Source organism: Nematostella vectensis, chromosome 15, assembly GCF_932526225.1.
Source record: "Nematostella vectensis chromosome 15, jaNemVect1.1, whole genome shotgun sequence".
In the NCBI taxonomy this organism is placed as follows: domain Eukaryota; kingdom Metazoa; phylum Cnidaria; class Anthozoa; order Actiniaria; family Edwardsiidae; genus Nematostella; species Nematostella vectensis.
This window is the reverse complement of record NC_064048.1, coordinates 7773455-7788398: the sequence shown is the minus strand read 5'-3', so window position 1 is coordinate 7788398 and position 14944 is coordinate 7773455. Positions and strand designations below refer to the sequence as shown.

At 42.5% G+C, this 14944-nt stretch overlaps 1 protein-coding gene across 2 annotated transcripts; it reads right to left on the bottom strand.

Moving 5' to 3' along the window:
- Positions 1-579: 579 nt before the first annotated feature.
- Positions 580-14300, bottom strand: LOC5509977 (meiosis 1 arrest protein). Of its 2 annotated transcripts, XM_032379099.2 has the most exons (14): positions 14131-14299; positions 12960-13117; positions 12222-12330; positions 11309-11376; positions 8963-9076; positions 8351-8420; positions 7882-7962; positions 6587-6702; positions 6219-6353; positions 5601-5612; positions 5188-5289; positions 3913-4119; positions 2161-2289; positions 580-1823 (listed from the first exon to the last, which is right to left on the bottom strand). In XM_032379099.2, the coding sequence occupies exons 1-14, from the start codon at positions 14189-14191 to the stop codon at positions 1611-1613; spliced, it is 1575 nt and encodes a 524-aa protein (XP_032234990.2). In that variant the 5' UTR covers positions 14192-14299; the 3' UTR covers positions 580-1610. The 2 variants fall into 2 exon arrangements, with proteins under 2 accessions (XP_032234990.2, XP_032234993.2); XM_032379102.2 differs by lacking the exon at positions 6219-6353 and having other exon boundaries at positions 14131-14300.
- Positions 14301-14944: the final 644 nt, after the last annotated feature.

Genomic DNA, 14944 nt, shown 5'->3' with positions numbered 1-14944 from the left:
GATTGGAAAGATATGTGGGTACGTAGTTCACGTTTTAAAGATATTATCAGATTAATTGTTGCTCCCAAGGGAGAAGCAAAAACAACAATTTATACTAAAAACTATGTATGGCATAATTCAAATTTCGCGATTTTTTTTCGAATTTAATGGTCAACTGTGCGAAATTGCATTTGACAAAAAATCCTTTAATTTTATTATTTCTTCAATCTAATTGCGTGTAGTGTTTAAGTTGAGGTTTCGTGCGATTCTGTCGCTGATGGTTCCGTATTATGAGATAATTATCGCAAATTTGAGCGAAGGATGGTACATGTACTACAGCTTCGTCCGTTTCATAATACACGCACAAATTTCCACGCAAATTATTCTAAAAAGATTAAAACAAAGCAAAATATGCAGCACAAAATCTAACAAGAAAACGCCCACACAAGAACTTATAAAAGAAGAAAGATAAACGCTATGAGGCAGTAAGAAAAACCCTCACTGTTTACTCAAAAACCTCTCTTCGTCCCTCTTTTGCCCCTAATTTTTTTCTCTAAATAATAACCAAAGCAAATGTTTTAATAAAATATATCTCATCCCTTTCTTTCTTACTCTCATTTTATTATTATTTTTTTTTTGGAAAGTGGAGTTATCGGTCTTTCCACCTGTCCGCTAATGGTCACAGCAAGCCAGCAGCACACATACACGTATTTTAATAAATGTTGTCAGTGCAAATGGTAAATGGCAATTGGCAGTTCTAAGACCAACGACTGCTTATAGGTATAATTATTTGTAAGAATAAAGATGATAAGTAATATAACCACAGAAATTATCCACATTTTCGTACATTCAGTAGAAATTTGACGAGTTCCCTGGTATTTTTTTTATAGAACTTTCATTTGACAATCGTCATTTGCCATTAGCACTGACAAAGTTATTTGAGATAGGTGTATGGGACTTGCTTTGATACGGACGGCGTTGCGGCATCCAGCAATTCATGTTTAACATATGATTACGCTGACAAAACTCTCTAACCAGTAAGAGAAAGCTAGGTATCATTTTACCCGAGGTTACTCAAACGCCTTGCCTAAATATAGACAAATTAATTGTCGCACAACAGAGGGTGGTGGGGTGGGACTGAGAAGCTTTCTTTAAGGGACGGAACATTTGAGTTTTGATGAGGGGAGTGGCTAATTTGTTTGTTTGTTTTTTTTTTTTTTGTTTCACGATTTTTTCCCCGAACAGTTTTGCTGCTCGATTTGTTTTGCCGAAGGATGTGGGTAATTTTTTCTGGGAGACTTTGCTTTCAATGGCGAGGAACGGTTCATCAGACAAAATTGATTTTAACGTTTGGGCTTTCAATTTTCAAATTTATTTTGAGCTTCGTAACAAACAGCCAAGCAAAGTACTTACTTTCCATGATGTTGGGAAAATGTTTTTTTTTTCCTTTTTGTATGCATTTCTTTTTCTATCTGGTTTATTGCATGTAGTTTTTCCAGGTTTGTTTTTAATCGTAGTATTGTTCCTCACCCACCCCTCACCCTTCACTTTTCTAATGGTCCGTCCTTTATCATCACGATTGTCCTCTTCCCCAGATCCCGGGGGGGGGGGAAGGGGGGGGGGGGGGCTGGTTACAAATCATCCGGGAACTCTGGTGGGCTTGTGACGTACATATCCAGGGCTGCAGGGACCTTCTGGCGCTTGCTGGAGTTAGAGCCTTTTCCCGCGGTAGTATCTTTACTGAAGACCACTCTCTTTGCTGGTGCCCGTGGTGCACGGGGCTTAGCAAGCGGTTGACGTAAATCGGGGTTAGTTGACAGTGCTTTGCTAGTTTGCTGATACCGCTGGAAATGGATGTTGAAAGACATTTATTAAATGTAATTCTCATAGCTTTTAAGAAGCGATAGATGTTATCGCAGAAAGCTCGATTTCTCGGCTGATCGGCCCACGTTAGAATTGGGGCTACGCGGGTTCCTGTTGGTAGCACCCCCAACCCCGGAGAGTTTCTTTTTTAGTATCAGACATTTTTTTTAAATGTCTTTAAATGTCTTCTTCTTTTTTTAAATATATCAATCCAGCTTTCATTTTCTTACAGATAAATGGATGCTTTTGCTTTCTTTATTCCTTCACTCCTCGAAACGGATCCGATCCCCGCTGACTGATTGAGTATTGGTGTATTACCTGAGGAGTCTGGAACCTTTTCTTCTGTTGTCTGTTGGCAGTGCCGGCGCCTTTAAGTGCATGTGATGTCAGACACTTGTAAAGATCGCACGACACCAGTAGTGGATTATATGTCTCCTTGATCTCCAGCTGTATAGACAACACCTTGTAAATGATAGACATTCAACCAACCAGCCAATCAGCCAAGCCAGCCACACAATCCATAGCAAGCCAACCAAACAAAAGAAAACATTGTTTGGATATGTACATCATGTTTGTTGCTGATCCTGATACTTAACAAAAACATGTGCACGTGCACGTTCTAGAAACAAAAAGTGATCCACTTCTGAAATCCACTGTCTGGAATCCTTCTACACTTCTGATTCAAACAGGTAGATACGGCGCCCACAACCCCATCTTACAATTCTCGTACGTACCTGATCCAAGTGGGCAAACATAACGTCCACAGCCGTAGCCTGAGGTCCCCCTTCGTACCTTATATAGGCATGTAAAATAGACGTCCACAGTCTCAATTTGTTGAAGCTCCCCTACATACCTTATCCAAGCAGACAGTGATGGTTTCGACAGTCTCAGGTTCCTTTATGTACAATATGGTTACGGCGTCCAGAGCCCCACCTTAAAGTCCTGATCTACAGCCCCCACATACCTGCTCCAAGTAGGCGAATATGGCCCCACAGCCCCCATCCTGAGGTCTTCCAGATACAGGAAGGTAGATACCGCGTCCACAGCCTAAGGTACCCTTACATACCTGATTCAAGAAGGCAGATATGGTTCCAAAAGCTCAACTCCGAGGTCTCCTTAAACCATGAGGGCAGATACGACGTCCACAGCCCCGGTCCAAAGGTTCTCCTACTTACGTGTTCCAGACAGGTAGAGATAACGTCCAAAGCCCCCACCCTGAGGTCTCCTTGATCCAACAGAGACAGCGTCCACAGCCCAAGGTTCCCCTATAACGGATCCAAGCAGGCGAATATGGTTCCGAAAGCCACACTCTGAGGCCTCCCAGATCCGAGGCAGATATGACGTCCACAAACCCAGCCCAAGTGTTCCCCTATTTACCTGATCCAAGCAGTCAGAGATAACGTCCAAAGCTCCCACCCTGAGGTCTCCTTGATCCAACAGAGACAGCGTCCACAGCCCAAGGTTCCCCTATAACGGATCCAAGCAGGCGAATATGGTTCCGAAAGCCACACTCTGAGGCCTCCCAGATCCAAGGCAGATATGACGTCCACAAACCCAGCCTAAGTGTTCCCCTATTTACCTGATGCAAGAAGTCAGAGATAACGTCCAAAGCTCCTACCCTGAGGTCTCCTTGATGCAAGAAGACAGATACGACGTCCACAAACCCAGTCCAAAGGTTCCCCTATTCACCTAATCCAATCAGGCAGAGATAACGTCCAAAACACCCACCCTGAGGTCCCCTTGATCCAAAAACACAGAGACAGCGTCCACGAACCCAACCCAAAGGTTTCCCTACATACCTGATCCAGGCAGACATATATAGTTCCCAAAGCTCAACCCCGAGGTCTCCTTAGAACAAGACAGAAGGGCAGAAAAGGCGTCCATAGCCCCAGCCCAACGGTTTTATTACATACCCGATCCAAGCAGGAAGACATAACGTCCAAAGACCCCCCGTTCAGAGACCCCCCTCCAATTAAGCAAATATGGTTCCCACCCTGAGGCCACACCCTGAGGTGTCCCTGATCCAAGACGTCAGATACGGCGTCCACGGCCCCATGTTCCCTTACATACCTGATCCAAGCAAGCAGAGATAACTTCCAAAGCCTCCGCTTGCGGCTCTTCCACAGGCTGCGTGAATTCGGCTGGTAGAAGCAACTCGCTTGCTGTGATTGACTTGAGCAACATAGACGACCCTCCATCTGAGGGTAGTAGCAGGAAATGACCAATTGGAAGGATATCGTTTGTGCTGCACTGGGTCTGTAGTAGGGCGACGATATCCTAAGTCATAAATAGATTGCTTGGACCCCTACTTTTTACAAAAATAGTGGTATCTTTCGCGGCGGCCTCTCAAAGGATTGGAGAAGTGATCCCTTAATTGGGGTTAAAGTGAAAAGCAATAAAACTATATAAAGATACGGTATAACGAGCGTTAAGCGCTGTTGCAAAACTTTTAAGGGACATTGGTCACTAAGTGCTCATTTTACATCAAATGCCTCTCACTCTATACAATAACATGTTTGTAATAATCATCTGTCGTTATGGCCGCTTTAGAGATAAATGTAACAGAAATTAGAACATTTAGGACTGGGAAATGGTTGCCGCAGCTGCTTGATTAAGGAAGGCGTTTAATAAAGGTAAAAAGTGTGGGAGTGGCCTATACTTCAGGACCTTGGAAGTGGCCCCGCTTAAGGCCGCATTGTCACCAGTTTACTTCCGGTCGATTACGTAACAATATCCGATGATTTTTAACGGAAAACGCGAAAAATATTTCAAAATATTGAAAGCAGTGTGTCTAGTGGAAGTTTCTTTGAGGATGTGATTGATAATTTAGAGCGGATGGCCTGTTAAATAACTCGGATTCAAATAGATTCTTTTGTCTTTTAACGGTTGAGGTTTCAGTCGGACCTCCGAAAGTAAACTGGTGACAATGCGGCTTTAAGGTAGATCCATTACCCTAACCGTGGCCCGTCCCTGTTGTTCACTGGAGTAGAATGTCATATAAATAGAAGTACTAAGATGGTTAATCTCTGATATGGACGCTATTAGTCCTAGCACTCATGACAGTCTGGTCTGTAGTAGGGCGACGGATTCAAATAGACTCGGATTCAAATATAACTCGGATTCAAATATAACTCGGATTCAAATAGATTCTTTTGTCTTTTAACGGTTGAGGTTTCAGTCGGACCTCCGAAAGTAAACTGGTGACAATGCGGCTTTAAGGTAGATCCATTACCCTAACCGTGGCCCGTCCCTGTTGTTCACTGGAGTAGAATGTCATATAAATAGAAGTACTAAGATGGTTAATCTCTGATATGGACGCTATTAGTCCTAGCACTCATGACATACCCGTTCCTGTAGTGCACGCGAGAGGGCGTAGAAGTACTGTTGGTTGGCCTCTAGCTCTTCCCAGTCAAGCTTCCAACACACGGTGGGTCGCACGGTGTACGGCTAAAAATGTAAGCTTTTGGCTTTATTCAGGTAATAATTACCAGTTGCCCAAGTAGAGTTTATTGTCTAGATGACTATGCTTAGTTAACGTGCTCTAGTCCTTCACTTCTTGTTATTGTTTTCTTTAAAAATTCCATAGAAAACGCGAAATAAGAAACCCAAGACAAAGTCTGATATTTCAACTACAAAAATCCTTTCGAAAATATTGAAATAGCCTTCTCAATGAAAATTTGACAGAAATTCAACAGAACATCGTGTCTTTTGCAAAATAAAAATATTGATACATTCATTAAATCCTGGACTCTACTCACCATTCCATATAGCTAAGAGTTATTGGCGAAAATATGAAAGAGAAAACACAAATGTTTTAGGGTACATATATTTTTCTTATACGTTGGCGAGCGTTTGATCATTTATGCATCTTACTCATTACCACAGACCCTATCACTAACCCTGATAAGCTATGAGAAGTGAAGGTTGTGATGATAGTGATGATGATAATGACTACGATTTAATGATGATGATTACGATGATGACGACGATTCAATGATGACGATGATGGTGATAATGGTCATTATTTACCACACACTCGCATATTGCAGTAGCCTAGATAAGCTGTGACATGTGTAGGTTGTGATGATGATGATGACGACAACTATTAAATAATGACGACGACCGTGATGGTGACGATGATGATAATGATTTTAATGACGAGTAAATAACGAAGATGATAATCATAATGATGATGGCCACTACTTACCACAGACTCGCATATTGCACTAGCCCTAATAAGCTGTGAGATGTGCAGGTTGTGATGATAATGATGATGACGACTATTAAATGATGACGAAGGTGATGACGATGGTGGTGATGATGACTATTAAATGATGATGATGATGATAATCATAATGATGATGGCCACTACCTACCACAGACTCGCATATTGCACTAGCCTTGATAAGCTGTGAGATGTGAAGGTTGTGCACTGGGTATGTGCTGCTAGTACAAGGCCTTGTGTTGCATGAGGCTTTGGATGTTAGATTGGTCATCTCGTTATTCATTTCCTGCAATATTGGAAAGGCTGATTAGTCCCTGGCGTTATGCTTGGGTTTCCTGTGTTCGGTAATGAGCTCTCCCTAGTCCTTCCTGCCTCACGGTCAACCACAGGATTCCCGGCTTCCAATTTCTTTACCAGCCCGACAAATATCGTGCGATCGGTCCCAACCGAGAAAGACATCGCTAGCAATGTTGAGCGATGGAGCTTTAACATGGGGCATGATTGCAAAACAGCACTCACAAATTTAAAGCGGTAGGGTAGAAACTGTGGGCTGATGAGACGTTCATGAAGGTCACATTTGAGGAGTATCGTCTTGTCAGGCCCGGTTTCGTCTTGTAAGTCACCTTCTTCCTCACCTATTCAGGCACAGGACGTGGCACATAACACGTGTCTTAGTAACAGAACCAATTATGGAATCAACACAAAACATGTGTCTTAGCAACAGGACCAACAGTTTTTTAGTCTTTAGCAAAAGAACCAATAGCTAAATATATTTAGTATATACTTGGCGGGAACTTCATAAAAACGCGCGGTCTGATTGGTTCGCTATCTCGGAATAATAGGACAGTATTCACCACTAAAACATAAAAAAAACTTGCTTTTAGCACGCGAAACAATGACAGTGATTTTGCCTTGATGATTGACTAGCTTTCCAAAACTTTGTATTCGTGGCCACAGCGCGTCGCACTATAACAGATAAAAACCGTCTGAAATAAATATACAGGAGCATTTCTTCTTACCATTTGTGTCAACAAATAAACTAGGTAGTACAACTCTAATATGTTCTTGGTCGGTCTCACAGTCGAGAAGCCAATTCTTGAAAAAATTCTGGAAGCACAGAAGATCTAGAAAATAAAACCAAGGGCTAGGAAATCAGTGCCATTACACAATTCGCCGTTTACATGGGGCAACACAATGAAAACTGTTGGATCGCTTGTCTTTTCGGTTATGAACTTTAAAGAATGTCGATCAGCCCCTCCCTTGTAATCATTGTTTGCATTTTAGATAAAATGGTCTTTTTGCCAGGAAACCTCTAAATAACTGGAATTATTACACTTTTTATTTCACGTGTACCCTGTGCCTTACGTTAACGAGTCCCAACTTTAGTGGACGTGAATCATGACTTTTAAAATCATCTGTCACAGCTTTAGATTGACTGATTATTCACAACCTTAACATCGAAGTATATCGCCTTCTTAGCTACTGTCACCAAGAAAATAAAGATAAACACAAAGCCAGAAATTGAATAAATTTCGCATTGTTTCTTAGCTCTACGTTGTTGTTGATTTAGTGTGTATGTGCTTTTTCTTGTATGCTTTTTTGACGCCTAGTGCTTCGCGGCGCTCTCTTATTGGTGATCCTCACTGAGACTCGTACCCAACTGCACTAGGGTTTGTTATGTTTTCAGTTTGTTAAGAACGCCCCCCTTTAATAAACGCCTCTTATCTATTGAACGCCCCCCTCCCCCCACCATCGAAATTTAATAAGCGCCCCGGGCGTTTATTAGATCATTTACGGTACTATTAAATGGTTACCTTTTTGCAAAGTAACAGTGTCCACTAGACCACACCCTAACGAGCCGCTGTCCATAGAGCTGGTTGGGCTTATCTCTTGGTCTGAAAGGCAAATATAAATAATCGGCGGGTATTGATGGTATTATAAATAAAGTGTATTATTTTAATCATATATTAGATATATGTTTTAATTTTTAAAGAAATAATTAAAATTAAATTAATATTAATTAATATTAAAATAACTTGAGTGTGCTGTTCCATTGACGCTTACGGTGATGATGATAATGATGATGATGATGGTTGTGATGACGATGATGTTGTTGTTGTTGATGATGATGATAATGATGATTGTGATGATGATGAAGGTGATGATGATGACGACGACGACGACGATGATGATGATTCGTTAGTATCGTTTTAGCCGTATTTTCCATTTTATCATAATCATCTCACAATAAAAAAGACATATCGTACATTATCCAAGACATACCGCTACTTCCTTCCTCAATGGTTGTATCCTCTTCGGTTGGTTTTTTTGTCACTGCAGCGATCTGGATTTTCTACACCAGCAAAGATAATAAAGATAGTAGGACAATATCAACATCTCACTATACAGAAAGACTCCGACCGTTAAAAAATTAAGAGCGCAAAATCTCAGGAAGCACTTATGCTACACAGGCGACTAAAGACCTTATGAGGAAGGAACAGGAATAGAAAAGGAGTCTAGTCATGGTATATATGGAAATTGTGCTTGGGGATGCTGCGGCAATTGAATCAGTCTACTTCCGGTGAATTACATAAAAATCTCAGATGATTTTAGACGGAAAACGCAAGAAATAGCGTTATAGAGCAGTACAGAGTAGTATTGGAAGTTTCTTATAAAATGTGACTGATAATTTTAGAGCGGGTGGCCTGTTAATGCCAACGGAACATGGAGAACACAAAGGGTCTTTCCTAGCAGAAACTCTACCTAGTCCCTTGATATGGACCTATGGAAACCGGTCTTTGGTTCGTAACGTAACAAAATGATAATATTGATGATAATTCTGATTTCAATCCAAAATTTCGAGCAAGTGAAATATTGACGTTATTAAGAGCCTACCTTGATACTTCCCAGATCCAATTGTTTTGATAACTTTTCAATTGTTCTGCTTAGCCGTGATGCCTTGATGCATGTTAGCACAGTTATCTCCAACTGACAGGTTGATGGAGTTATCTAGAAGCATACAGTAAAAGCATCTTGCTTCCAATATTTCTTTTAACTGATTATCAAAATAGTACACACCACACACACGCCCACGCGCACACGCACGTACACGCACACACCTCAGAGCTGTAGCAGGACTAGAAATATTGGAGGCACGGTACAGAAACATTCTGAAAATATTGGGGTCACAGCCACGCCCCTACTGATCATTGGGGAGGGTACGTGTTCCCAGTGCCCCACCCCCTGCTACTGCCTTGCACCTGAATGAGTTCGTGTCCCCAGTGCCCCACCCCCTGCTACTGCCTTACACCTGAATGAGTTCGTGTTCCCAGTGCCCCACCCCCTGCTACTGCCTTGCACCTGAATGAGTACGTGTTCCCAGTGCCCCACCCCCTGCTACTGCCTTGCACCTGAATGAGTTCGTGTTCCCAGTGCCCCACCCCCTGCTACTGTCTTGCACCTGAATGAGTTCGTGTTCCCAGTGCCCCACCCCCTGCTACTGCCTTACACCTGAATGAGTTCGTGTTCCCAGTGACCCACCCCCTGCTACTGCCTTACACCTGAATGAGTTCGTGTTCCCAGTGCTCCACCCCTGCTACTGCCTTGCACCTGAATGAGTTCGTTTTCCCAGTGACCCACCCCCTGCTACTGCCTTACACCTGAATGAGTTCGTGTTCCCAGTGACCCACCCCCTGCTACTGCCTTACACCTGAATGAGTTCGTGTTCCCAGTGCTCCACCCCTGCTACTGCCTTGCACCTGAATGAGTTCGTGTTCCCAGTGACCCACCCCCTGCTACTGCCTTACACCTGAATGAGTTCGTGTTCCCAGTGACCCACCCCCTGCTACTGCCTTACACCTGAATGAGTACGTGTTCCCAGTGCCCCACCCCCTGCTACTGCCTAGCACCTGAATGAGTTCGTGTCCCCAGTGCCCCACCCCCTGCTACTGCCTTACACCTGAATGAGTTCGTGTTCCCAGTGACCCACCCCCTGCTACTGCCTTACACCTGAATGAGTACGTGTTCCCAGTGCCCCACCCCCTGCTACTGCCTTGCACCTGAATGAGTACGTGTTCCCAGTGCCCCATCCCCTGCTACTGCCTTGCACCTGAATGAGTACGTGTTCCCAGTGCCCCACCCCTGCTACTGCCTTGCACCTGAATGAGTACGTGTTCCCAGTGCCCCACCCCCTGCTACTGCCTTGCACCTGAATGAGTTCGTGTTCCCAGTGCCCCACCCCCTGCTACTGCCTTGCACATGAATGAGTTCGTGTCCCCAGTGCCCCACCCCCTGCTACTGCCTTACACCTGAATGAGTTCGTGTTCCCAGTGCCCCACCCCCTGCTTTTGCCTTGCACCTGAATGAGTTCGTGTTCCCAGTGCCCCACCCCCTGCTACTGCCTTGCACCTGAATGAGTTCGTGTTCCCAGTGCCCCACCCCCTGCTACTGCCTTGCACCTGAATGAGTTCGTGTTCCCAGTGCCCCACCCCCTGCTACTGCCTTGCACCTGAATGAGTTCGTGTTCCCAGTGCCCCACCCCCTGCTACTGCCTTGCACCTGAATGAGTTCGTGTTCCCAGTGCCCCACCCCCTGCTACTGCCTTGCACCTGAATGAGTTCGTGTTCCCAGTGCCCCACCCCCTGCTACTGCCTTGCACCTGAATGAGTTCGTGTTCCCAGTGCCCCACCCCCTGCTACTGCCTTGCACCTGAATGAGTTCGTGTTCCCAGTGCTCCACCCCCTGCTACTGCCTTACACATGAATGAGTTCGTGTTCCCAGTGCCCCACCCCCTGCTACTGCCTTGCACCTGAATGAGTTCATCAGACAAGGAGTTTAAATTTGGTAGGGTGTCACTTTTCAACTTCGACTTTTTCCCCTCTTCCCTACGGCGGGATAGGGAATGTAAGCTTTTTGTACATGATACGTAAATTGTTTCATGCAGTATTGCCACGGGATGTTTATTGTCATATTTGGCTACATACCAGACTGATCTAGCTGATGCGTTATAGTTTTGTCTACAAATAGCACGTCTTTCGAGAACCGAAAGTGGACCTTCAGCTGTTGTGTGTGTGGGAAGGTGCGTTCTCACCCCCTGCACCCCCCCCCCCCCCTTGGTAAGGGCCTGGTTAGTCAATCTGGTAAGTAGGGTTACCAGTATCAAGCAAGATATGATCTTCTTGAGTGCTGCTTTTAAGATTCCAAAGATAATTAGATACCTAATGTCTTTTATATTGGAAATACCTGTCTAAGGCTTTGTGAATGTCTTTTGAACTGTGTAACTGCATCTTGTAGGCCTTGAAGAAGGACCTCTTGACAAGTAAAACAATAAAAAGTATTCATGCATACCAGTACAGTATAAGGAGGATACACTTACCAATTGGATTAATTTCCATGTTTAAAAATGTGAAGTATTGTAGACCCTCCATTTTATGCCTGGGAGCCAGCCAGTTATTTCACTTTTCCTAGCCCATTTTCTATAGGGGGCCTCAATATATTGGGGAACACAATATAGAAACTTTAAGAAAATATTGGGGGGGGGGGGGGGGGGGCACAGCCCTGTGGTCATTTGTAACTTTTGGGGGGCACATACCCCCAGTGCCCCAACCTCTACTACAGCCCTGATATAAGATAATATAAAAAAAGAGCTTTAAAAAGGCTTTTGGTACCATATTTCAAAACTTCCCAAAAAAATTACAACCTCCTTACCCATTGGTCTGGGAAAATCTGGAGATGAGAAAATCTCACCCGCTAAAATCTGCCAATCAAAGTGTGTTTACTATCTTATCCATATAATAAAGAAATTTACAGCCTCCCTTACCCTACTCTAGCCATCTCTTTTCTTTTAATTTTTAATCCACAGCCCCACTTTTAGATCACCCCCAGGGGTGATAGAGGATGAGTGAGGGAGGGGGTATCCACCCTTCTTTTTAATAAAAAATGTAAAAGTCATGTATCTTGGTTTTGTAAAAAAACAACATATATAAAGTATCAAGTTACTGTAACACACTCCCCCTTCCATATCTATTCTCCATGTTCCCCTACACTTCATTACCCCTTTTTACACTTTCTGTGTCCACCCTTATTTTCATAATCTGTGATCTGCCTCATAGTTTACAACATTGGTGTATATTAAATCAAAACAAAGTTTATTTACCTGCTGAGTTTGTTATAGCTGTTATTTCCTTTGAAAAGAATCTCAATTCTTCAAGTGCTGAATGGAGGCGTGGAAAGTTTCCTTTCACATGTTGTAGCTGAAATAGATTCTAGGGGAAAAAACTTGTTTACTTTGATTCATTTCCCTTACTCTTTTGTCATGGAGCTGTCCAAGAAGAGGTATACCACTACAGATAACACCCCTGACACACTGATGACCTTCCACTCCCCATACCTGTCAACCTCCGAAAATCTCAAGGCTTAAGAATTTTTTGGGGGAGGGGTGGGTATAACCTTGCAGGCATTTGCAGTACAGAAAGCTCTCACACACAAATCCACTTATAGATCTCTTGAGGGTGTTTGATAAATTGCACTTTGCAAGGAAATTAGTGTTTTAATCATTTTAATAGAAAATGTTGATATTAGCGAAAATATTGAAAATGTTGATATTAGCGATATAGAGATTTGGTGCTCCACACGGGAGAGCAGTAGAAGATGTCCAAAATCTTGAGACTCGCGGCTAATGCAAGAGAGTTGACAGGTATGACCCCAACACTACCCTTTATCTCACAACAGATGTGCACCAATATATTACATTCCCTTTCCACCATATACTGAATATGACCACGAATACTCACCTATGAATATCATGTGCAAAGCCAAAACAGACACAAATAATGGATGACCTCTTCACCCCTCAATACTTTTTTCCCCCATAAAATCATGACCATATACTCACCTCTGGATATCTGCCAAGTGCAAAGAGCCCAAACAGAGGGGCACGACTGGGGCCATTCAAGTGTGTCACAAGAGAGAAGAAGTCTGTGAGAGACTGTTGAAGATATTCACAGCTGTCTGCATCAAATGGGGGTTGATAATCCACTAGTAGTATTCTAGCTGTAAAGGTAAAAAATAGAAAATATTGTGCAGTCAGGGCGTTTTCAAGGGCCTGTAGAGGGGAGAATGACAGACAGACAGACAGACAGATTTACTAGAGTGCCATGAACAAAGATGTACATATGCCATTATTCTCTAATATTTATAAGTAAGATTGTCTAATTAAAAAGCAGTCATAAATGTATTTAGCTACAATGCTGTGGTGTTTTTGGGGGGCTATTAAATCTGTAAATTTTGGATGTCTATTTAGTTGTTGGGAAAGAACATTTCTAAGTTCTTTGTAAATTGGGTTCTTTGTAAAAGGGGTCAGGGATTCAAATAAGCCACACACCCCCTCCCCCACCCCCCTACACACAAACAAAATCATATCTGCTCATATTCAACTTGGGGCTCTCAAAAAATGAAAATTATACCTACATACAAAGCTAGGAGAAAATGCCAAGATGAATGGGTCAATGTGGCAACTTCCAGTCGTGGTTGCTATATTTTTCAACTGGTGTTTCACTTTAAAAAAATTTGAATTAAATTGACAGCCCCAAAGGACAAGCAGCTGTTTATAACAGGAACCAGCATTTTTCAAATGAAAGGTGGTTTGAATTCGAGAAATCTTCACAAATATCGAAACCAGCAAAAATAGCTAACCCTCAAGAGTATGCCCCTAATCGTAAACTTCGCTGATGAACAACCCCACTCAAAATCTTGGATGTCTGTCAAACTTCTACCCAAAAAATTAGGACGAGCTCAAAAAAACACGTTAAGCAACACATTGATGAAAGGAAAACCGAACCCCAAATCCAACTCTAAATTACCTTCTTACATAAAAAGCCTGTTACCTCTCTATAAAAATCTTTAGTGGATCAGCTATAATTTTAGAAAAAAAACATACTTATATAATTGTATCAATAAGTGTGTTTAGACCATTAAACCCAATATTAAATAATAACAAAATATCATCACATCACATCTAATTTATCCCCGAGTAGAAATATCGACTGGTTCAGTGAAATACTCACCCGGCTGACGAATAAAAGCCGACCTCGTTTGTAATTTGGTTGAAGACATAGTGGACGACATAGTTCCTTTTATCTTGAGTGCAAAAGCATTTTTGTTGTCTGTAATGGAACTTTTTCAGAAAAATGACAGTAGTTTTATACAATTGTTTTTTGAAAAGCGCGGGAAATAAACGCGCGCTCGATCGACACCACAGGTTACCCACATATGAACCTATTGTATCTTTGCAGAACATACTGGCAATCACAAAACCTTCGAAATAGGGAATAATCACCGAGGGCTTATAAAGATAGGAGAAATCATCTGTATAACATTATATCAGTATTACGGCGTTGCCAGTCTAATGCTAGATTTTAGGTGCACGGATGGGCCAAAAACGCGGGAAAGAACAAAAAAGAAAGAGAAAGCCCAATGCACAAAATTTCAACGTTTAATTACATGAAAATTTCAGATAGAAGTTCTTTCAGATAACGAACTTATGCTAATTTGCTGTCCCGTTACTTATTTGTACATAACGATCCCACAGTCTCGCAGGGTTTATGATTATATTATTTCTCTGGTTAGGTTTGCGCACTTATCATACATACAAACACTTCTTTGCTGACTATATTTTAACAGTACGAAATCCAAATATATCCTAGGGGATTGGATTTCCGGTAAAAAGGTGGACATATGAAGAAAACTTCGTCGTTTCGGGGGTCAGGTACCGAGGAAACTTAGTTTCTTTTCAGGGACCTTCTCAACTCACTAAAGATGGTCATAGTAACTGTTTTTCTCTTCTGGTTACAAGTCATTAAGTTTACGAAGCCCCTGGGG

Coding starts and splice junctions, on each gene's coding strand:
- LOC5509977 (XM_032379099.2), bottom strand. CDS start 14,191: ATGTCGTCCACTATGTCTTCAACCAAATTACAAACGAGGTCGGCTTTT. Junction 13,118..14,130: donor GGCTTTTATTCGTCAGCCGG/GTGAGTATTTCA, acceptor TTACCTTTACAG/CTAGAATACTACTAGTGGAT. Junction 7,963..8,350: donor CATTGAGGAAGGAAGTAGCG/GTATGTCTTGGA, acceptor TTTGCCTTTCAG/ACCAAGAGATAAGCCCAACC.